Here is a 23769-nt window from a genome sequence, read left to right as displayed (position 1 = left end):
TTATAAAGTTATTAAGTAGAAAACTACTGCTATTAAGAGCTAGGCTACAAAGCTCTAAAGAAACTAGACAATAATAGAGCTTTCTCTACTACTACCTTTTTCTAGTACTAGCGCTCTAAAGTCTACTTAGGCCTATTATGCTGCGGCTAAGAAAGTAGACACTACTCTTAATAATTAAAACTATAAATATAAGAATTAGAATACTAATAAGATTAAGAAATAGATAATAAATAAAGGCTATTACTATACAAATTAGAGCTAAGATTTTCTTACGCTTATTCTAGATAGTTACAAGAAGTACACTAAACTTAATAATTATAAACGTGTTAAGGTTATTAACGTATAGTATTAAGCGGTCTGTATTAACTAAGTAGAACGTTCTAGCTAACTTAACACAAATTATGTCTACTAGCTCTATACATAAGTAACAGCTACCTATATAGAGCTCTTTAAGTAAGCTATAAATGCTACTTTTATTAATAAGATTCTTACTCTTCTATACCTCTCTTAAGATAAGTAGCATAAGTTCTAATTTTATCTAGTAATGTTAATTCTCTTTATTAAGTAATAGAAGGTTAGTATATAGAAGTCTAATCTACTTAGCTACTACTATTATTCTAGTATTATAGAGAATCTATTTCTAATTCTTTTATAGGAATCTATTTAACTTAAAACAGACTAGGGATATATGTATAACAAATTCTATTATATAAAAAATATTATTATAAGTAACTTTAACTAGCTAATGTTTAAGAACAAGAAAGTTATTAATATTATTAAGTAATTCTTTAAGATGTATAGGTACTACCTCTAATAAGTAGATAGGTAAGAAAATCTAGAATAGTTACGCATTATGTATTACTCTTTTATTTAGTAAGCTGTGCGTACTAACCTTTATTACTAGTTAACTTACGCAGTTCTTTATAAAGAGTATACAATAATCTCTTATTCTTACTACACTAAGTATACAAAGGCGGGAGACGCTATGTTCTTCTACTATATTAATCTTAACCTTACTATTGCTAATAAGACTAGGCTAGGGTCTAAAATAATTTAAGGTTTAGTTTTCTTTAATACAGAAGACAATAAGAACTACACTAAGGTATTAGAGAGCTTCTACTATTATGTTAAGCTATACTTAGCGTAGTGTTAGACTATTAAGAAGAACTCTAATAGTCTTATTAAAGAGTAAAAAAATATTAATAACTAGATATTAGTAGTATAAGCGACAGCTTCTAGCGTGTAATAGGCTAAGACTATATATTAATAAGGAGATATACACATTACGTACCTAATAATACTACATAGATCTATAGAACGTACTACTATAACCTATTAAATAATTCTTCTATAGTTTGTTATAGTACGTTAGGGTATTATAGAGAACCTAGCTATAGAGACGTATAATAAAATTACTAAGGCTTATTGCAACCTTACTACTTCTCTAACTTCGCTATTAGGCTATCGCAATAAATATAGTAGTGTTAAGTAGTTATTTCTAGTAGATGTATATATTAACTTTAACTCTTAGATTTAGAAGGCTCTTCTTACGCAAGTCTTATAGAATAACTCTCTTATTTATATAGAACTCTATAAGTTACTTAACAAGAATAAAGAAGAAATCATAAAGTTTATTAAAGAATAACGTAAATATGTTATTAACTAGATTAAGAAATTATAGCTAGTAGTTATTTAACTTAAAAAGGCTGCCTTTACAGCAAACAAAGATAAGAGTAATCTAGACTATTCTTTCTTTACTAATAAGAGTTGCTATTCTAAGCAAGAAGGCAACTAGTTTAGATAGAACTATAAATATTTTTCTAGTAACGCTGTTAATTATCTTATTAACAAAATTAATATAGAACCTAATATTTAATAATACTTCTAAGAGAACTAGAGCATATCTATAATATCTAATTTTTCTTCTCTATTTAAGACTCTACACTCTTAATTAGACACTCTATTATTCTAGAACAGCTCTATACACTCTACTAAATCTTTACCTTCTTCTATTTTATCTATTTCTTCTAAATTTAGAGTATAAGCTCTGCCTTCTTCTACCTCTGTTACTAGTTTGTCTATAACTCTACGTTGTAGTAAGTGTACTAAGAAGTAAGGCAGGTGTTAACATAACACTACTAGTACTTAGATTTTAGGTAGTTACTTAATTTTACCTAAAATCTAAGTAGCACTAATAGCGTAACGTTCTACTACTACTATCTCTACTTAATCTTTATATTTATATTTGTATTTTCTTTTCTTTATCTTTTCTTTATTCTAGAAGCATACAACACGTCTTAGAGTAAGCATAATAGAACTATACTATAAGAAAAGAGAGGTTTGTGCTAGTGCATAGAGTTTCTTAGTGTAAATTAGCTATTTAATTATCTAAAGATTGCTAAGAATAAGAACTTTAATAGATAAGAACACAAGAGAAAGTAATAGTATTAAAAAAATTATCTTTTTTCTTAAGAGAAGAGAACAGCTTTTTAGATACTAGACACTTATACAGTACTTTAGACTAGAGAATCTCTCTAGAATAGAATCTCTTTCTACTAAAACAACGCCTACATACCTTAATACCTATGCTAACTACTTTACATACTTGTAGCAGTACATCTTTACATTCTCTAACACCTGTACAGTATCTATCTCTATATTACTTATCTTAAGAGTGTTTAAAATATTAAGATTATTCTTTAAGTTTATTCTTAGAGATAAGTAAGTAAGGTAGAATGTTATAGTGTACTAGCATAATTAGTAGATTAATATAATAGTACAGAGGTGTAATAGCATAATTAGTAGATTAATGTAATACTATAAGACGTTATAGAAAAAAGTATAATTCTTAGATTAAATACTAAAGTCTTGTATAAAGTTAAATACACTAAACTATAGAGGTGTAGTGTTTAAGCTATATACTTATGTAGTAGTTCTTATTACAGCGCTAGCTAGCAAGAAGCGCTAAGAGTTATACTGCGCTCTAATTAGCTGCATAGATTTTAGGTGCCTTACTAGTAGACCTAAAATCTACAATACTAAAATTCTTACGCAAACGCGCTCTGCTGTAAGCTCTTTAAGCTTTATTCTTATCTTAGCCTAACTCTATACTATTAGTAATATGTAGTAAATACACTAATTACGTGCATCTATTATTCCTGCCTACTTACTCTCTCTAATATTACGTAGCTTCTTTTTATAGATGCCCGCTCTAGTAAAGCTACTATAGAGCGCTCTAAACCTTCTATAACTCTAGACTTAGCTAAAGCTCTTATAGCTAAAGTGTAGAGAGACTCTAATACCTAGCTACTATACCTACGTAATAACTATTAGTACTTACAGAGCCTTAAGAGCTCTCTAAGCAATACGCGCGCTACTAAGTAGAAACTCTAGTTCTCTATTATTAAGCGCGATAGAATTATCTACTACTAGAAAGAGTAACTTACTACTAACTAGAAGTAGATTACCTAGCTTAAGATTAAGAAGTTCTACCTTGCTACTACTACTAGCTCTACTATATAGACCCTCTATAAAGCTACTACTCTATCTCTCTAAGCTATAGCTAAAGCTTATATAGATAACTTAATAAGACTGCCTACGCTTATTACTTTCTTAAGTTCTAGAACTACTAGCCTTAGTAAGAAAATACCTAACCTAAAGAAATTTAATAGAACTTACAGCAACCTTTAGTAGTTTGTCTAGTAGATATATAGTAAAATAAATATAAATGCTAATTACTTTCTATAAGCTATAAGTTAAATAACCTATATTACTAGCTATCTTATAAGAAGCGCTTATGCGCTTATACTATCTAAAATCTAATATAGTATTTCTTAGTTTGTTAACTATCTATAAATGCTAGAGTATTTAGAATAAGCATTTAGAGATTCTAATTAGGCTTAGAACACCTAGAATAAGCTATTCTAGCTATAATAAAAGAACTTTAACTTTAGCGCTTATTTCTCTAAATTCTAGTAACTAGCCTTAGAAAAGAAGATGCTAGAGAGCGCTCTTACTTTCTTACTATTCTAGAGTATATTCTATAAGCTATAAAATATATTACTCTATAACTTACCTTTGTCTTAAGAATTCTCTATCTACGCTAGCTACTTATAAAAGCTTAACAACTACTACTACTAGTACTAGTAATAGATTGCCTGTAAGCCTTAGAACCTACCTACTAGAACTACGCACACTACCTACGCCTCTACTACTAGACTAACTCTTATACTAAACGCGCCTATTAGATAAATAAGCTTTCTCTACTCTATAGTACTAAGTAGCGCACTAATATATAAACTTATAGACTTTAGCCTATAGAGAAACTCTCTAGTAAATAGCTATAGAGAGAGAGGTAAATACTTCTATTATAGGTTAAAGAACTACTAAGTAGCTCTCTACTCTAAATCTAATACTTGCCTTTTTGTACTCTACTAATTCTCTAGCTCTTCTATAGCTCTATAGTCTCTCTATATATTCTTACTCTATATTCTCTATCTTACTAGCCTTCTACGCTCTTCTCTAACCTACTAGGTAACTAGCTTGCTATCTAGCCTAAACTATCTATTAAATAGAATAAGTCTAAACTAAGTTATATTTAGACTCTAAAGTTATGTAACCTAGGCTAGCAGCTCTTAGTTCGCCTCTTTAAGGTATTAGTTAAGAGGCTCTTAGTATATAAAGAAAGTAATTAGAAATCTAATATAATAATTCTACCTATTACGCTAGAGATAGAGAAGAAGATAATACTAATATACGTAATAACTAACTCTAGTATAGAAAGTAAGAGGTTTATAGACTAAAGCTAGGCTAAAAGCTATAAGCTACCTCTACAGAAACTAAAGAACTCTTTTAGTATTATAATATTTAATAGTAACCTATCTAAGTAGAGTACTATTACGCACTACGTTAAAGCTACTATAAGAGTAGAAGATAATACTAAAACTATCTACCTAAATATAATGTAGCTAGCGCACTACCTTATAATTCTAGAGATACTCTAGCTAAAACAACACAACCTAAGAATTAGCTTCGCTAGCTATGCTCTAGTATTTAAAAGTAAGTACTAATATAGATACTATAATATCTCTAGAAAATAAAATAAGGTCTACGCTCTATACTAAGTTCTACTAAAGTTCTATTCTATTAACCTACTAGACTACCTAAAACTACTATAGAATTAAGATATTATAAAGGTATTACTTAACACTTACGCTATATATACGCAAAGGAACTACTATATATTTATAGTTATATTTAAATAGATTAAACACTACCTATTCTAGCCTAACCGCGCTAAACCTCTAAACTCTAAAAACCTACTACTACCTGAAATAAGAGACTTCTAGAATATCTTCTTACCTAAAGAGGTAGAGAAACTTCTGCTATACTATTTATATAATTATAATATCTGCCTACTAGAGAGTAAGACGCTACTCTTTAGACTCTTATACTCTATATTCTAAGAAGAACTTAAAGCCTTAAAAGAATAGCTAGAAAAGAACTTTTAGAAGAGCTTTATATAGCTAAGCTTCTTACCTACTACCTTTTCTATTCTATTTATTAAAAAACCTAATAAAGGCCTTTAGTCCTGTATAGACTACTAGAGGCTAAATAATATATCTATTAAAAACTATTACCTACTTCTACTTATAAAAGAAAGCCTAAATAACTTTAAGAGAATAAAGTATTTCTCTAAAGTTAATATTATTACTACATTTAATAATATACGTATAAAGAAAGACTAAGAGTACTTAACTACGTTCTAAACCTAATTTAGCCTATATAAGAGCCTAGTAATACTATTTAGCTTATTAAGAGTACTAGCTACTTTTTAGAGATTTATTAATAATACCTTATAAGAATACCTAGACGTCTTCTATACTACCTACCTAGATAATATATTAATTTACAGCTAAACTAGAGAAGAATATAAGAAGTATTTATACCTAGTACTTACTATACTATAAGAAGCTAGACTATACGCTAAGATCTAGAAGTGTAAGTTCTTTAGAGAGAAGACTACCTTTCTAAATACTATTATTAGACGTAAAGAAATTTATATAGACTTAAAGAAGATTAAGATAATATAGAAATAGAAAACCTTTTTTTACCTAACTAATGTATAAGTATTTATTAGGTTTAGTAACTTCTACTACTAGTTTATTTGTAACTTTTTAAAGATTATTGCTCTACTAGTTACTCTTATAAGAAAAAGTATTAATTTCGCCTAGAATAGTAACTACTAGAAGGCCTTTAACTATCTAAAGACTATGTTAATAAAAGCTCTAATTCTAGCTCTATTTAACTAGAAGAAGAAGATTATTCTAGAGATAAATACGTCTAACTACGTCTCCGCTAGAGTACTATCCTAGTATAGAGATAATATAATACTATAACCTGTAGAGTTCTTCTTAAAAAAGTATTTAATAATAGAGTGTAATTATAAAATCTATAAGAAGAAACTACTTACAATTATATAATACTTTAAGAAATAGAGACCTAAGCTAAAGAAAACTACGTTACTAATTAAAGTTATTATAGACTACTATAACCTAGAGTACTTTACTACTATAAAGCTACTAAACTAATAATAAGCCTGCTAGTTAGAATTTCTTTTCTACTTTAACTTCTAGATTACGTACTACCTAGAAAAGCTAGAAGTAAAGCCTAACGCGCTAACTAGAAGATTAGAAGACTTATCTAAGAAGAGAAATAAACGCTTATAGCACTAGAGCTAAGTTATACTAAAGAAGAAGAACCTTAGCCTACTCTTAACTCTACTAGACACGCCTACTATAATCTCTATACTAGCTACTATCTACCTTACTAAGGTACTACTAACACTACTAGCATTTCTAGAACTTAGAAAGAAAGTCTACTTTACTATTAATTACTTTATCTATTTATTTTCTATTACGCGCGCTTGTGCTATAGAAAGTATAGCACTAGTAGTACTAGAACTAACTACTAAACTAGCCTATCTAATACTACTACCTAATAGAACTATACCTCTACTACTACTAACTATAAAGAACCTAGTTACAAAAGAATACTAGAAGAATAGAAAACTAAATTCTATTCTAGAGGCTCTCTACACTAAATAGAGCTACTATAAGAAAATTACGCTTACTAAGTATATAGAGAGTAGAGGCTACCTATACTACTAAGACTACTTATATGTGCCTAATAACTCTAAGCTATATACTAAGCTACTTTGTATATACTATAAAAGTCTTGTCTTTAGCTATATAGGCTAATTCTAGACTTATAAAATACTATTCTAAGAGTACTACTAGCCTAGAATACTAGACTACGTTAAGTAATAGACCTAGAACTACTATATCTATAGATAAATTACTACTTTATAAGAAGTAAAGTAAGAGGTTTTAAAACTACTACTAATTCCTAACTAAGCCTAGTAAGACCTATTAATAGACTTTATTATATATTTACTAGAGAGTAGTAGATATAATACTATTCTTATTATAGTAGATAGACTTACTAAGATAAAGTACTTTATTGCCTATAATAGTACCTATAGCTTAGAGAAAGTAGCGTAGCTATTTATAAAAGATATCTAGAAACTATATAGTCTACCTAAGACTATTATTTTAGACTATAGTTTGTAATTTATATTAAAATTCTAGAGCTACTTAACTTAATGCCTAGAAATCTAGCCTCTTCTATTAACTATATACTACCTAGAGATAGATAGATAAATAAAGAGAGTAAACTCTTTTCTAGAGTAGTACTTATAAGGTTAAGTCTTATACCTATAGAATAACTAGGTAAGATAGCTACTGCTAGCTAAATTTGTAGTAAATAACGCTAGTAATAAGAGTACTTACACTACGCTATTCTTTACAAACTATAGCTTCTACCTCTATCTAGAATTTAAGCCTATAGACTCTAGCTAGTAACCTACTGCTTAAAATATAGAAGACATTACTCTAAAAATAAAAACTATCTATAAATACTTATAATTAGAGATTTATATTACGTAAGCTTAGTATAAGAAGTATATAAATAGAAAACGTACGCCTACTTACTAGCTTTTTAAGAATAATATAGTCTAGTTAGATACTTAGAATATTAAGACTACTTGCCTATAAAAGAAGCTTAACTAGAAATTTCTAGACCTCTTTAGCATTACTAAAGTTGTTAGCCTATATATCTACTACCTAGAGCTATCTGCCTCTATAAGAATCTACTCTATATTTTATATTAGCCTTCTTTACTTAGCTACTATAGACCTATTACTTAGGTAGTGTTAAGATCTATCTTCTTCTATCTAAGTTAAAGAAGTTAAAGAATAGAAGGTTAAGAATATTCTAGACTTCTACTAGAACTACTATAGCTATAGAGGCTGTCTCTAACTAAAATATATAGTAAAATAGGCTAGCTATAATAAGCCTACTAAAGTACTAGCTAACTACGTTAAGAATGTCTAGAAGATTATAAAGAACTTCTATTACTATTACTTATATAAGCCTTATTAACTACGTTATTAGAGCTCTGCCTAAGAAGAGAAGTACTATTATAGCGCTAGCTAGCAAAAAGCGCTAAGAGTTATACTGCGCTCTAATTAGCTATATAGATTTTAAGTGCCTTACTAGTAGACCTAAAATCTACAACACTAAAATTCTTACGTAAACATACTCTACTATAAGCTTTTTAAGCTACATTCTTATCTTAGCCTAACTCTATACTATTAGTAATACGTAGTAAATACACTAATTACGTGCATTTATTATTTCTGCCCGCTAACTCTCTGTAACAGTTCTAGTAACTTCTAATAATAGTAGATGTAACTTTCTAGTAGTAGTTATAATAGTTGTAATTACTTCTAGCAATAGTTCTTAGCGAAGTAAGTAATAACTCTTAGTAGAGTAATTAGTTACGTAACTACTAACTGTTATTACCTTAGAGAATTGTTATCCTAGTTCTAAGTTATGTAGCGCAGTTGCGGCGTAGTTGTTAGCGTTTTAACTCTAGGTCGTAACACTTAGAGCTAGCTAAAGTAGTAAATAAACGCTTATAGAAGCTTAAGAGTAAAAGAGAAGTATTATTATAGTAATTACTATAGTTCTTCTAATACCTAAACGCGCGCATAAATACTAAGTACTTACTAACTACTTAAATTTTAATAATTAGCTAGTTATAGCCTAAGCGCTATAACGTAGGTGCATAGCGAGTAGCTAGAACAAGCGAGTAGCTAGCTTTTGCTAAGACTCTACTAAAACCACAACTATATATAATAGTGCAGAACTATATAGAACTATAATTAGAAATTATAATAAACTAAATTAATTAGAAACTTCTACTACATCTTACTAATATATACGTAAGTTATGTCTAGCCTTACTACAGCGTCTATAGTGTTTTTAAGACAACTTATCTACTTTAATACTTACTCTTTTCTTAACTTTTTTATTATTACTACGCGCTCTAAACTTCTTTAGAGTTATTAGTTAAAGTTCTTTACTAACTATAAGAGTCTCTTTCTTCTATATACGCTTTCTTTTATATAATTTACGTTACGTAGCTACTTTATTAGCTACTTTAAGTTTAGCGTTGCGCTTAGTTATTAATACTAGAGAGTGTGCTATTATCTCTATCTCTTTTGTAAGCTTTTTAACAGCCTTAACTATTAAGATTAGTAAGCTATCTATATACTACTAAATTCTCTTGCAAATAAGCCTTAATTATAACCTAAATTCTAGGGTATTACTTAGGGTTTATAACTACTAGAGACTATTTTTAATAGTAGGTAATAGTAGAGTACATAGATAGACGTTAAGTATTAATACTACAGCCTCTAAATTAAATAGAACTAAGCTAGCGCCTTAGAAGCCTTCTAGAATATTACTCTTTATAATTAAGATATTATAAGTAGTAATAAAGCATAGCAAGAACTCTATTTTAGTAATATAAGTAATCTTATTATATATTAGCTTCTTAGCTTAGCACCTATACGCCTTCTTTAGTAGCGCAAAATATCTAATATTAAGCAGCTATAGTAGGTGCGAAGAGTGTATAAGTATATAAAGAGTAATTATCTTCTTCTTATAAAGCTAGTAGAAATTAATTAAGTTATAGCTCTTGTAGCTATTAATAACTAGTAGGCAATAGCTACTAATAACTCTTCTCTTTATATACTTATTAAAGTGCTCTAGCTACTTAATACTAAGCTTATTTATTATCTAGCTATTCTTAGAGACTCTAATAATCTAATTCTATAGTAAGTCTTCTTCTTTATACTAGGCTAAGAGGTAGTACTTACTAGTAAAGATAATAAAGAGTAGAATTACCTACTCTATCGCGTTAATACTCTAGATAGCTGTAACCTACTTATAGTTACCTTACTATACTATCTTAGGCTATTCTTAACACTCTACTACTATAACTACTACTCTAGTTAATATTACGCCTATTATAAAGCTTATTTTATTAAAGTTATAGGTATTTTTATTCTAGATACTATACTTAGCTTTAGTATTTTATACTAGTTAGAACTAGTCTTTTATAATCTTAGAATTCTTATAGAGAGCTTAAATATAGTTATACTTTTAATTAAACTTAATATTAAGCTCTAGACAGCGCTTAATAAAGTTTATAGCCTATCTCTTACTAATTAGGTTCTAGTTGCAAAGTTATAGTAAATTATTAGCTATCTTCTTAATATTAGTAAGTCTAGATAGGTCTTTTTACTCTAATAGCTTTAGAATATATTATATAATTACTACCTCTTCTAATTCTTAAAGAGCTATTAAGTTAAGTATACTATTGCGTTAATAAAGCGTTCTAGCGCGTTATTATCTAAGCGTTCTTTTTAGCATCTTATAGGCTTTTACAGCGCAATATATAGTAAGTATTATATTTAATTTAAGAGCTTAAAGTGTAAGCTATATTTAAGATTCTTTCTAGTCTAATAATACATTATTATATTAAGGCATTACAAGAGAGGTAGAGTTTTAGTAGAGTCTTAGCAAAAGCTAGCTACTTACTTATTCTAGGCACTCGCTATGCACCTACGTTATATATAGACTCTATCTATATTTTCTTATATAATATCTTGTATTACACAAAATATTATACGTAGCTATAATTAACGCTTCTAGTAAGCTCTTAATTACGTGCTTGTAGCGTCTTGTAATATAAATATCGTACACAGCGTAGAATACAATTGAATTCATTAGGCATAGGTAATTGCGCTCTGCAGGTTGTACTGCGACTTTCAAAGAGGTTCGACTAAGATGCAACCCGTTCACATCTGCCTGAGTACTATCGCTGGTATAGAATACCCGTTGCTAATTGCCCTCCAAACTCGCCAACGCCTTCTTCTTCTGTTCCTCGCGCATAGGTCGTGGCAGCAAACCAGGGTCAGGATGCCACATTTGCTCATACGTCACACTCGACCCATCGGCATCCTCAAGTTCTGGCGTGAGCGCGCGATAATCTGGAGGAACGCGGTCCAAGAACGCCTTCACAAGTCGCGGAGTTAAACCAACTGCGTCAAGAACGGCACGATCCGCCGACAGTGTTCGCAGAACACCATCTTTCCCGAGGGAAATGACGCTCAGAGGATCTTTGTTAAATTTAGCAAGGATTGCAGTGATCTCTTGCTGATCGGGTGTGTTGCGGTCGAAGGTATGAGGGGGGTTTGATGGCGCTATCGATGGAGCTGGCGTTGACGACGTCGGTGTCTGTAGTCATCTTTTGATAGTTTAGAGCCGACGGGGTAGTGTTTGAGGTATGTGGTCGTAGTGTTGTCGTTCAGTAATGTAGGTGTGCTGCAGATAAGCATGCCAGAACCGGTTTCCAGCCTTACTGACACCGGAATCGCATCATTTGTGCTGATCGCGATCATGTTGGCACTTGGCAATCCTATCCGTCATCTCACGCATTGGCATGCATAGGTCGAACCGGATTATACACTATCTGTTAGGCCAATAGTGCCATGATCAACGGAGGAGGAAATGTTGATCCGGTCGTGATACCCTAGAATGGCTGTAGGCATTACAACCTTGTAGCGATTAGCGTTACTGCGCGACCTGCCCTTCTCATTGTTATGACAGCCTGGCAGTATAGCTAGGAGATTGCAGTGTCTATATACTTAGCGATCTTCGATTGACCCAATAATGTCTTCGATCAATGGTCAGCTATTAACAAAAGGCATTTGGAACGCGGTAAAGACAATGTGTGAACTCAAGCTGCGTCACCGCGATAGAGATACCATACCATGGCACAAGAAATTCTATAGGACAACACTTAGCATTTAGCATCCTAGAGCATAGTGAATGCATGCTACCCAAGACAACCTGGTATCCCGCAACGCCGTGCGATGCGCAGCTCATAAACCCTTGACCGGGAAAGCGAGAGCCCAAACGCCAATACCAATACTCTGTACAGATATCATTATCTTCGTATACAAATAATGTTTCCTGCTCAAGCGCTTGGCCCACTTGCGCCTGGAGCAGCATCCGCTTCATTCCTACTTGGCCCTCCTTGTTGCGCTGGGCTCTCATCAGCTCTTTCTCTCCTTGAGCGACCACTGAAGACATCACTCAGCCGCGCACTGATGCGCCTATTTCTCCTGTCACGCGCGCCGTCGACATCCTCGGCACTTGCATTTGTACTGCTGCTTACGACATCACCGCTTTGATTCCTCCGTTGTTCTCTCAATCGTCGCAGAGCAGATATACGCTCTTCGGGTGAGGCGTTTGGTCGTTGACGTAGTGATAGGATATCGAAGAGTGCGGTACGGCGGCGATGGGAGGTATCGCCTTCGGGGTTGAGAGGGGGAGCGAGCTCATTTTCTTGCGATCCGGTAGAGTCGCGCGAGTTAACAGGGCGGAGGTCGACCCGGCTAGTAGTGATTAGTACATCATTTCCATGTTGGAATGAGGAATAGCATACCACAATGGACACGTGCCGGACACATTGAGTAACCATGGGTCCACGCATTCTGGGTGGAACTTGTGGTCGCACGGAAGAACACGGAGATCCTGGCCCTTTTCAAAGTCTTCGGTACAGATAGAGCACCCTAGGCCTTCATCTGGTGAAGCATTGTCAGTACCTGTCGTCGCACCTGCGGTAACAGGCTGTGCCGGCGCGATGCCCGATTGCTGCTCTTCCGCGAGGTGCGGTGTCACGACCTGTGCTGTCTCGGTCTCACCAGGCACAGAAGGTGGAGCTGTATAGTGCTGGGTCGCAGCCGTGCCTGAGCTCGCTTGCGCTTCCGTGTTCATGTTTACGCCATTCACATCCCGTGCTTCTGCTGTCGAGCCCAGTTCGACATCGGCGGGTTTCGCCGGCTCTTTCTCGCCAAACTTGACGATGGGTATGGTGTCCAGTATAGCTCGTCCCAGTCCCCTTGCCCTGCTTTGTCTTGGCCGTCCGAGTACGTTTCGGGGGCCGTATCGCTCGGGGTGACGATGCGCGCGAACGGCGCCGGTGATGATGATGACGAGGAAGAGCGCTGTGATGATGCCGGTGATACTATATAGGATGATCATGGCGACGGCGGTCGAAGGCGAAGGTCCCAACGGATTCTGCTGGTATTGGCCGCCATTGCCGGAGTCATTGTTCCCCTCATCCCGCGCCTTGATTTGAACAAAGTATTTCATAGCTACCGGCATGTCGATGATGTCGTTGCGCACCTTTGCCGAGTCTGCTCTGTTCGTCATCGAGTATATGGCGAACTCATCCATCATGACCTGTGTCTTGTCCTGAGTGTAGTTGCAGTAGTTCGACGTCCTACTGTACAGTATCACTGCCGAGATGTTGCCCTGCAGGTAGACCTGTTCGAAGACGCCCTGCGCGGTGTCGAAGCCGTTGTAGTCGGTGGTATCGCAGCTGATGTATGCGATTTCGTCATTGGATATGCCTACGACGCTGGTGTAGTTGGTATTGTACAGATTGCCCTGGACCTAGTGCTTGTCAGCGCATGAAAGGCTATGCGACAAATAGTGTTTGACGAACTGAGTTGGCGGCATCCTTAGTCAATGGGATCAGGTCGGCTATCCTGGTCCCGTCGTCGCCCTGGGCGTTAGTGAGCGGCAGAGTGCCATCATAAAGATTCGTACGCGCGGTAGACGTGTTAGACGAGGATATCGTGGCCGTGGCGACGGTCGCGAACAAGAAGCACGCCAATGGCGACGGCAGGCAGTGCGGTCGCACGAGCAACATCTCAGGGTCTATGCTGTGTAAGATCCAAAACTTGGTAGCAATATCGCTCGCTCAGCAGCGAACGGCTGACCGTCGGCCTTATCGATGACCAGCACACCAGGCCCGACGCCTCATGGAGAGAAAGTCTCGAGCGCGGGGTGTGGCTTCAGCTGTCGCGCGTCCCAGAAGCCCAAGGCGGTTCAAAGTTCAAAGCGAGTACACGACAAAGCAAATCCCGCAACTGCGCACTAACATATCGCGCGCGAACACCAAAGCGCGACATACAGATACACGGGGCAGAGAGGGTCGATTGAAGCCCCGATGGAGAGGCGCGGACTGCCATGGCGTATCGATTGATCTTCACACGCCCGCTGACGCCGCCGACCCACTGTAATCTGCCACTCCGAGACTGCCGCACCATGTGCGCGCGCCCTCCTCTCCAATCCTCCCACGTTGGATCGCCGGGGCGCCCCACTCCATGCGCTGCGACTTGCTGACTCCGTTGCATCGTGACCTGTAAGATATACCCGCCTCACTCCGCGCATCTCGACTTCGCACGCCCATCGCAGAACGGTGTGTAGCCGTCGTCACCTGCATGGCTGAGCCGCCTTCACGGACCGACTTCATGTGTCTTGGAGTCTATAGGCTTCATGTAGACGACTATGCGAAACACGATGTTCGAGCACATCCTGATCAAGTTTCTGTCGACAAGCAGTCCTAGTCAGGAGCTTATGCATATACTTTCTCTGATGCTGCCCGGAAGAGCATTGTACGCTGCATGGGCTCATCATCGATCACCGCTCGACTTGCGTGCAGCCCAATATAATTCATACTTCACAGATCAACAGAGCATCTCCATGTCCGATTACGCGGCGATTGTGCCACTACTTGTGCTTTCATAAACAATTATTCCCAATATATAGTTTTCCTCAAACGCCTGCGCTATGTGTCTTTTGTGCAGAATTCTGCCCAATGCAGACCCTCATTAACATTCCCCTAACCTCCCCCATTCACACCTCAATATCACCATAAAGTTTTTCAGTATGCCACACCACTGCGACCTCTTCCAGGTGTCTTGAATGTCATAGACTGCACCTGCTGCTCGACCAATCCCCCAAGTGCCAACGTATCCATCGGATCGACGCCCATCTTCTGGAAGTCATTGAATCCAGAGAGGTAGAAGCCGGCAATGACGACAAGATACGACAAGATAAGAATAGAGCCCTTGAAGTAGTTGCTCTTACCCTCACCGTACATGTACGACAAGAGGAAGACGCAAAGGATGACAGTGACCATGTCCCATTGCGGGAAGATAAGAGTGAACGTCTGGCTGGCAACGTCCTGAGCGGGGATGTAACCTGTGTGTATGGCACTGTAAAACACCAAAGCCGGAATCTGGAGAAGACACACTTGGAGAGCGTATGCGGAACCAATTTCCATGGATAGCGCAATGTTGCCATTCATGGCAAAAGATATGGCGTTGAGGAATTCAGTCGTGTTCGGCACCAATGCGAAGAGAGTGATACCCAGGAACTTCTCGTCAATGTCGGACCCTTCGAGAACACCATCAACGGTATTGACGAGGATCTCTGCGATGATGGCATATGCGACAGTCGCAGTCAGCAGGATAGCAGCACTCTTTTGACGGCTCCAGTTCGGCGCATCGTGCCCACCAGAGGCATGCCCAGTCGCTGTATCAAGTTCCTCGGGTGCAGCTTCTGTGTTCATCCGTGTGTGAACGGGGCGTTCTGTGTGCGCTTTGCTTGATGCATGGGCAAGTTGCGCTGCCTTGCGTGGGGCCCTAGTAACGTCACGCGTCGCCAAAGCGGTCGTCGTTGCCGCGATCTCAGTGATTTGTCGCGCAAGTGACTCTGCAGCATCATCCGTAAGTCCCTCAACGTGGAAAGAGTGGTGCGAAACAGCGTCGCTCTCTTTTGGCGGTACCATGTGCGGTGTATTGCTATCCGATTTGGAACCAGGCCGCCTGTCATCTGATGCAGTGTGCTCAGGTCCAAGCCCAACTTCCTGCAAAGTCTGGCTAACCATGCGCTTATACAGCTGGCTGTCGCGTATGTGTGCACGAGATATGGAATGTCCTGTCGCTTGCCTAACGAAAGAAGCATGTGGGAACTCCATGTGACCGCTTTGACTGAGACTGCTGGCGCTCATCTCGAGTATCTTCTTCTCTTGCGCATCTGGCTCGGTCCAAATTGTTGCGGCATGAGTACGAAGGGTGAACAGAAGACCAATGATGTAGGAGAAGAACAGCAGAGCAGCCGCAAACCAGGTGTAAGGCTTTACAGCTTCGTTGTAGAAGCGATCGTTGAGTGCCGGTGTTTGGGAATAGTAACATCTACGGCAGTCTCGTTCAAGGGGAACATGGTGATTAGAGTGCACGCATTGGTGGCAGTTGAGTTCATGCTGATTTTGATTAGCACAGGATGGACGTGCAGTTGGACGATGCTTACACTTCCATAGATCTGGTAGAACAACGTCGGACCGAAAGCGCCAATGACAGCGAATAGGAGCATGGTTGATGTAACACCAGCGGATCGTACATTGAAACGCTGAGTCTTACGCTTGAGAGCGCCAAAGCACATGGACAGTCCGGGTAGAAACAGAATACCTGCAAAGATACTGCCGATGATACTACCCTCGACGAGTTGAGCTTTGCCTTGTTTGAGGGCCACGCAGTACAGGAAGACTTCGACGACCGTAGAGAAGAAGGCGTTGATAGTAGCGCCGACACCCATCGACGATTGAGCTGAGATGGAAGCGACGGCCTGACCGATGAAGTATGCCAGTGGAATGATTGATAGCAGAGCTAGAGAGAACAACAAGAACTGGTCGGTCAGCCAGAACTTCATCTCCAAGGCCTCGGCCAAGACAAAATAGTCGAAGATGGTGAAGGCGACCAGGCCCAGGAGGTTGATCAGGAAGATGTTGGTTCCGTCAATAGTGTACTTCCAATACTTGATACCGACTGCGCGGTAGGTACAGAGCAGGATCGAGGACGACTCTCCGGGGCGGCGCACGTTGCCGTTGTCAGAATGGAACGAGAGTGCCAGGGGATGACGCCGCAGATGATCGAACAGCAGCAGCGTCGTCTTACCCATAGGTATGGTGAAGACGAGGAACCAGCACAGAGCCGAAACGAGGAATAGCGAGGGTGTGAGGAAGCCGTAGAAGAACAAGAAGAAGACGACGCGGCCAAGGTTCCACTTGCCACGGCCAAAAAGCCTCCTCTTAGTGTTGGCCGTGTCGGTGTGGTTGACATTGGCACGTCCATCTCTACCGAGGAGGCTTGTTGTCTCCCCACCTGTGGAATCTACGCTGTTGCGTCGGCGGCCGATCAAGGAGCTCGTGCCGGTTGTTGGGCCGAAGAAAAGGCGTCCTTCTTCAATGTCGCCGCTCTGCCACTGCTCGTACTCGCTGATGCTGCGACCCTCGCCCTCATCCTCTTCTATGTACGCCTCATCCTGCATGAGCTTGACGTATTTGCCAAAGGGGTAGAAGAGGTATCCGGCTAGGTGAAAAAGCAGTTGGGAGTACTCCTTGCAGCTTCCGTTGAAGCCCAGGAGCGCACACAGCAGACCGCCCGCCGTGGCAACAGCAGCTAGCCACCATCCGAATATGAGAGTCCAGGCGATGTTGAAGAGAAGCAGCCATCGGCTGACGTAGAGGCCTGGCGACGAGTGGATGTCTTCTTCAGCGTTGCGCTGGACGGACCGGCCCTTCTTGTAGAGGGCAGGCTTCCAGATCCTGATACCGAAGGGATGGGTGACATTGATGGCATCCTGGCGGTCGCGCAGCGTGAAGCTCTCGGTGTCGCTCAGGTCGTCCTCTTCATCGCCGCCTCCGCTCTCCTCCTCGTCTGCTTGTACCGTCTCCTCGCTGGACGAGGGCGTCGCATCTGCATCGGCGCCCGTCGGAGGGCCGGCGTTGTCCTGCTCGACCTCGTCGTCTTCGGTCGAGTCGATGGTGGCTAGGTTGGGCGGCGGCGCTGCGGTGCGGCGGCGGACAGTCGAGGGCTTGCGGCGCAGTGTCTGTCGCTGCTTCTTCTGTTGGTCCTGCTGAGCCTGGTCGAGCTCCACCTCCTCTTCGGCATCGTCGACGCTGAACTCCTGCCCCTTCTGCGGCCATTTCGACGACGTGACGCGACGGCTCATGGGCGGCTTCTTGGGCTTGGTGGAGCTCTCGGGCGTCGTCGCCGCGGCGGCCTGCTGGCGGCGCTCGATGCCAGACGTGATGGAGCCTACAGTAGCGTTAGCATCATGATATCTTCCCGGGGCCGCCAGATGATGCGCCTACCATAGCCAGAGGGCGGCATGGCAGCTTGCGGCCGTCTGCGCGCCGAGTCCGTGGCGGTTGCGCCCTGGGTAGGCGTGTCGCTGCCGGTGCCATAGGTGCTGCTCCGGCGCGACGTGTCGGGCGACGGCTTCGCTTTACCCGCGGCGGGCGTGCGATCTTCCATGGTGGTGTCGCTGTGCGATGGGCGCTGTGAAGTTGTGCAAGGGCAGGGCAGGGCACGCTGTCAGACTATCTGTAGTTCAACCTTGTTTTGGGGAGCTGCTATGGTCACAGCTCAAACGCTCAAACTACGTGGCTATCCGCACAGCTCACGAATCTGCCGCCGTACAATGACAGCTGTTAGGCAAGGGCAAAGACGCATTACTGCGCTCGTCGTGCCCCTCTGAAGCGTGCGTGTGGGTGGGAGCAAAGCTGCAGATGACCCTGTTAGACGTCCCATTCCCCGGCGATCCATGACTTTAGCGCCCAATGTCTCACCCTGCTCAGATAAGATAACCACTGCCCAGGCATGCTGCACGTAATTCACGGCTTCCGCGGCAACTGAATGTCAACGTCAAGATGGGCCTAGAGTAACGGTCGCGGTTAGTGGCATGCTACAATGCTGAGCGTGGCGGTGCCAGCATGATGTCATATGAGCTGTGGCTGGACAAGTAGAGTACTAAGATAGTCTCCTGCACCCCAACGTCCCAATCCCACACCCTCCCAAGACACACGACATAAGAAAAGACATCTGCTCCTGCTAGAACAAAGCGCGAACGCCCAGGCAGCTAGTTTCTTTGCAGTCTAGACCGAAGAGCAGCTCGATATCCACGCCTGCATGCGGCTCCTCGCACTAATATCATCAAAGGTTAGCCTTCAGCTAAGCTCGAATGTCACATGCATGTCATCTGGCACGTGTACCACCCTTGAGCGGGCAGTTCTCCCATTAGCTTCTACAGACTCCACTCAGGGTGGCTATAATCCGTCTCGCATCCGACAGGAGATATAAGGTAGAAATATACATTGTCGTAGGAACTGCCTACTTATCAAGATGGGACCATGTGTATGCAGCAAGACGCAACACAGATTCTAGCCACCTCTAGTGACAGTAGCGCAACGCGCCATTACAGCCATAGAAGCAGCCACATCTGGGGCAGTCCGAAACTTACCAACGCGAGCTTCAGCCGCACACTCGACCAGAACCTAGAAGATGCTGCCAAAGGCTGCCCTCCCGGCCTCCCACATCTCGAGACTGGTTTCCGCCAGCGAAGCCACCCCCTGACGTATCTCTTCACTTTATGTCGTCTTAATCGTGTCGGAACATGGACCTCCTGAATATTTTCCTCATAGCCAACAGCGTTTGTGCATTTATCTACACCATTCAGCTAGTTTACCTGGACAAGACACGCCTACGAAGCGGAATCATCGCAGAAACTACATCCAGGAAGCGTGCTCGTCTCCTTCGAGCAGGACCAGTCGTCTGCTCGATACTGGCCACAATTGCCGTGGTTCTTGTACCGATACTCGGTAGCAGTAGATTTGAAGCCTGTTTACAGGAAAACAGCGAAATCAACCCAGATGTCGGGGGTATCGGTGTCCTTCTCGGCCTTTTTCTGCCTTGTCTTGTACTCCTTGTGGTACTGTTCCTAGGTCACTTCACGGTACATACCTCAGGTGCCAAGGAGCTTTGCGTGGCTCAGTGTGCAAGTGAGTTGTGAAGAACGATGAAGGCTATCCCGGGTTTAACACAGCATAGACTTGCTTTATCTCACGATCAATCTTGCCAAGGGGATGTCAGGATTGAACACCCAAGAGCTTGTCATTGCTCTCTCCAGTATTGATGCAGTTAGTGCTTCGATATCGATGGCCTTTTCGGACAAGGACGTACTTGCTGCTCGGAAGCTGGTTAGTTTCGGTTTCCTGACGCAGCTTGTGGCGTATGTTGTACAGGCTATAGCTTTCAGCGCATACACGCAGCGTGATAAGCCACAGTGTGGGTCCTCCACACCATATCAGTTATTTTCCCAGCACTATTCGACAGCATACTGGATTTACTTGGCTTTCCGCATCGCTGCGTCGATATTTCCATGTCAGGTAGCCTACCGTCTCACGTCGAGCTTGAACAAGATTGAAAACAAAAATAACGCTACACGAAGCACACGTGTCAAAGCCACCGCTCTTTGGAGGTCACTACCCGCCACCTTAGCGACAAGCTACTTGATCTATTGGTCATTCGTGCTACTCCATGGATTATCTATATTCAACATCCTACGTGGAACCAACACTATCGGACAGTCCTGGCACAGCTTAACAAGCGAGTGGGGACAGAGTGCCAATGCTATCATAGCGGTCTTTGCCATTTGCCATGTCGCATATGCAGTCTACAGGCTGTTCGTTGCTGAGAGCACGAATGATGATGCACAGACTCCCGAACACAGCGGGCGATCGATCAGTCGAGCCTATCCCCAAAGGGGCTGGATGGCATGGAAACATTGGCCTTGGACAAAGCCAAGATGGCCTTTCCGTTTGGGATTGGACTACTCAGATCATCTCTTGATAGACGAAAGTATGCTTCAAAAGGTACTAAATCCGCCTCTGGAAATGGACCCCGAAGTGCGCAAAAAGCTCTGGCAAGACCTCATGGATGGTTTTACATACAACGATCTTGACGGTATTCTCGATTGTCTGGACCAAGGAGCCCCAGTGGATGAACCTAATGACGACGGAAACTGGCCCGTTCATTTAGCTGCTCGCTACAACAACACCGATATCTTGATGAAAACACGATTCGAGTCCACTGAGGGTACTACCACTTACGACTCGCTTTTGCAGAGAAACCTTGCTCAAGAGACTCCGCTGGAGATTGCATGCAATACAGGTACACTCGAAGCTGTTCGTTGGATCATGGAACGTCTTCCACAAGAAGACGAAGAAGCCAACGCTGTCGTCTATCGAGCGTTCAAATCAACAATTTCGTCGGAGAAGGAAGGAGTGCTGAAGATTCTGCAGCACTTATGGCCTGCTGAAAAAGCACTCAAGATGCGTACCGAGGTCCAAGAATCAGCACCGCTAAACCGGCAGGGACGCAAACGCAAACCAACTCTCTCGCTTATCGATCCTGCAATCCTGGTAACAACTCAATCTCGGTTCCAAGAAACGTTCGAGCTCGCATGGAAAATACCCTCTACATACCTGATGCGCTGTGTACTGGACCCACAGGTCATATCTGAGGCACACACGCCAGGGATAAGTCGGTCTATCATGAACTCCTCACTTAGCGATAGCATGTGTCTGGAGCTGTTACAGAATCTCGGCTTTGCACCTCTCGAATTGCTATTCTGCGCTGTCAAGTATGCAGTCAACCCATCAGCCTCGAATCCCAGAGCTAGTTTGTGGGAAACCATCATGCTGGACATCAGTATATTCACTCCAGAACTCTCAGATTCAGTTTTGACCGAATCGATGCTTCTTTCGGAGATTTCGCAAGAAGGCGAGGTGGCCCGCCTTCATATTGCCCAAATCTTTGGTAGTCATGGAGGACGAGACTGGTCCGAGGTGGTGAAGGCATCTACGGAAGCTCGCCCTTCAGATTTACAGCACCTGATTGATGCAGAGAGCGACAGTTCCTGCCTACAACGCATGCTGAATGTGAAGAACGCGAGAGGACATACACTTCTGGACCGTACTATCGAAAGACCCCTTCATCGAACCGAGACTCAAGAAAAGCAACGACAGCGGCTACAATGTATCGATCTACTGCTGAAACATGGGAGTCTTGTAAGGCCTAAAAACCTCGCCCGGGCCTATGAGCGCTCCAGTGCGATGAGCTTCGCTGTGTTTATGTTGCTAGTCGCGTACAGTAATAGCGGGACCTTATCGCGCGCACTGCACAAAGTTTGTTCGACGGATAAGCTTCATGAGTGGAAAGAAGCCCGCGGTAGCTTCCAGAAGATACAGGCGCTTCTCAGAGGAGGTGCTGATCCAACAATTATGAACAAATTCCATTGCACTCCGCGGGACAACGTACTACTCATCATCAAAGACGACTCGTACGCCAAAGAGTCAGGGACTGGTACGTCGTCTCCCGTTGACGGGGCTGTCTCTGCCAACCAGGTTGCTGGAAAATATCTTCTGAAGACATATAAACTCTTGCAACGATGGGAAAACTATCCCCAGGACCCAAGCTGTCGTAAACCTTCTGAAGATACGGACGAAGATTGGAAAGCTTTCTCGATCGATCTTACCAAGAACTTGGACGATTGGACATGGACATGGCTCGTCGAAAAGAACCCTGAGGGCTACAAAGTGGTTGACGACTAACGGAGAAAGATTGAGCACCGTACCAAGAGTCTACCAAAGTGTCCTTTGGCAAGATCGGAAATGTTGGAATATAGACTCGGCGGCTCGGCGCTTCGGCTCCGAGCCCCACAATCATTTAACCCACCCAATCGCGAGCAGGCTGCGAGGGCCCTGTACCCCATACTTATCCTACGTATATATACCGTTGCTTGCAACACCAACTCGATGAATTCAGAAATACGTACCAAGAGTCTACAGTGACTCAGCATCTTTCTAACTCCTGTTTTCATATCGATGTAGATGGCAGAACCCCTGTTTAGTTTGATCCTTGTAGGAGATACTATAGCTTTCATAGCGTGCTATTCTACCACGTCCTTTGTCCCAACATGGAACCGAGTGCCAACTTCAATGCATGGCAAAGTAGAGTGATGCAGGACCGAGTGAGCTTACAAGACAACAACAACAACAACAACAATAACAACGCCTTTCAGAGATTTGTCGACATCCGGAGAAAGGGTTGGCATTTCCATGTCTAGAGAGTGAATTCCGGAGCCACCAAACATCTTGTGTCGCGTAGACCTTATTCCCGCCCCGGTCCAGGACCAGCATTCAGTGGCTCAGAGCTGAGCCATTTCCAGACCCGCCCTTCGTCAGGCTGCGATCCTCTCCACCGCATTCTTCATGGCCCTGATCTGTCCCATTAGATCACTTGCTTCATTGCTGGTGAGGCTAACAGCCACTACCTGACGGCCGACGCCACACGCCCGTCCCAGGGCCATTTGACTGGGCACTAGACAAACGGAACATTCTTATCTTCACACAAGAGTGGAAGATGAAGTGTGATGGCGAGGGGCTCGGCGTCGCTAGCTATGATGATGAGCTCGCAGGTGCCTCGGTTCAACGTTTTGGTTGCTTCATTGGCGCCTTATGTCTTTGAATACTCACACTGCCTTGCTCGCCCTTGTAAATGTCTTAGTAAGTGGTGGGGGAAAGGTTGTAGGTGAGATG

The 23769-nt window shown here is 41.5% G+C and overlaps 4 protein-coding genes across 4 annotated transcripts; 1 reads left to right on the top strand and 3 right to left on the bottom strand.

The window, feature by feature from the left end:
* Positions 1-11312: 11312 nt before the first annotated feature.
* BKA58DRAFT_314524 (uncharacterized protein) lies at positions 11313-11642 on the bottom strand (the record flags this gene model as incomplete). Its single annotated transcript, XM_046167479.1, has 1 exon — positions 11313-11642. A coding segment is annotated over one exon (330 nt), but the record flags the coding sequence as incomplete, so codon positions are not given.
* Positions 11643-12161: 519 nt separating this feature from the next.
* On the bottom strand, positions 12162-14306 carry BKA58DRAFT_139780 (uncharacterized protein). The gene is made up of 3 exons (XM_046164559.1): positions 13987-14306; positions 12922-13934; positions 12162-12871 (listed from the first exon to the last, which is right to left on the bottom strand). Exons 1-3 carry the CDS (start codon positions 14191-14193, stop codon positions 12451-12453), a joined length of 1641 nt encoding a protein of 546 aa, XP_046025730.1. The 5' UTR covers positions 14194-14306; the 3' UTR covers positions 12162-12450.
* Positions 14307-15142: 836 nt separating this feature from the next.
* BKA58DRAFT_139764 (Sodium/calcium exchanger protein-domain-containing protein) lies at positions 15143-18777 on the bottom strand. Its single transcript, XM_046164558.1, has 3 exons — positions 18484-18777; positions 16641-18427; positions 15143-16593 (listed from the first exon to the last, which is right to left on the bottom strand). The coding sequence occupies exons 1-3, from the start codon at positions 18644-18646 to the stop codon at positions 15211-15213; spliced, it is 3333 nt and encodes a 1110-aa protein (XP_046025729.1). The 5' UTR covers positions 18647-18777; the 3' UTR covers positions 15143-15210.
* Positions 18778-19473: 696 nt separating this feature from the next.
* On the top strand, positions 19474-23122 carry BKA58DRAFT_381425 (uncharacterized protein). The gene is made up of 2 exons (XM_046170012.1): positions 19474-20169; positions 20219-23122. Exons 1-2 carry the CDS (start codon positions 19785-19787, stop codon positions 22780-22782), a joined length of 2949 nt encoding a protein of 982 aa, XP_046025728.1. The 5' UTR covers positions 19474-19784; the 3' UTR covers positions 22783-23122.
* The last annotated feature ends 647 nt before the right edge of the window (positions 23123-23769 follow it).

Source organism: Alternaria rosae (genome assembly GCF_020736505.1).
Source record: "Alternaria rosae strain MPI-PUGE-AT-0040 chromosome Unknown BKA58scaffold_4, whole genome shotgun sequence".
Taxonomy (NCBI): domain Eukaryota; kingdom Fungi; phylum Ascomycota; class Dothideomycetes; order Pleosporales; family Pleosporaceae; genus Alternaria; species Alternaria rosae.
Note: the sequence above shows the minus strand (reverse complement) of the source record. Positions and strands in the feature narration are given on the sequence as shown.

Bases quoted from the DNA above. Each gene is read 5' to 3' on its own strand.
- BKA58DRAFT_139780 (XM_046164559.1), bottom strand. From the start codon at position 14,193: ATGTTGCTCGTGCGACCGCACTGCCTGCCGTCGCCATTGGCGTGCTTC. The intron at 13,935-13,986 runs GTTCGTCAAACA...GACAAGCACTAG, and splicing joins CTAAGGATGCCGCCAACTCA to GTCCAGGGCAATCTGTACAA. The intron at 12,872-12,921 runs GTATGCTATTCC...AATCACTACTAG, and splicing joins TCCGGCACGTGTCCATTGTG to CCGGGTCGACCTCCGCCCTG.
- BKA58DRAFT_139764 (XM_046164558.1), bottom strand. From the start codon at position 18,646: ATGGAAGATCGCACGCCCGCCGCGGGTAAAGCGAAGCCGTCGCCCGAC. The intron at 18,428-18,483 runs GTAGGCGCATCA...ACGCTACTGTAG, and splicing joins CATGCCGCCCTCTGGCTATG to GCTCCATCACGTCTGGCATC. The intron at 16,594-16,640 runs GTAAGCATCGTC...AATCAAAATCAG, and splicing joins TCTACCAGATCTATGGAAGT to CATGAACTCAACTGCCACCA.
- BKA58DRAFT_381425 (XM_046170012.1), top strand. From the start codon at position 19,785: ATGGACCTCCTGAATATTTTCCTCATAGCCAACAGCGTTTGTGCATTT. The intron at 20,170-20,218 runs GTGAGTTGTGAA...AACACAGCATAG, and splicing joins TTGCGTGGCTCAGTGTGCAA to ACTTGCTTTATCTCACGATC.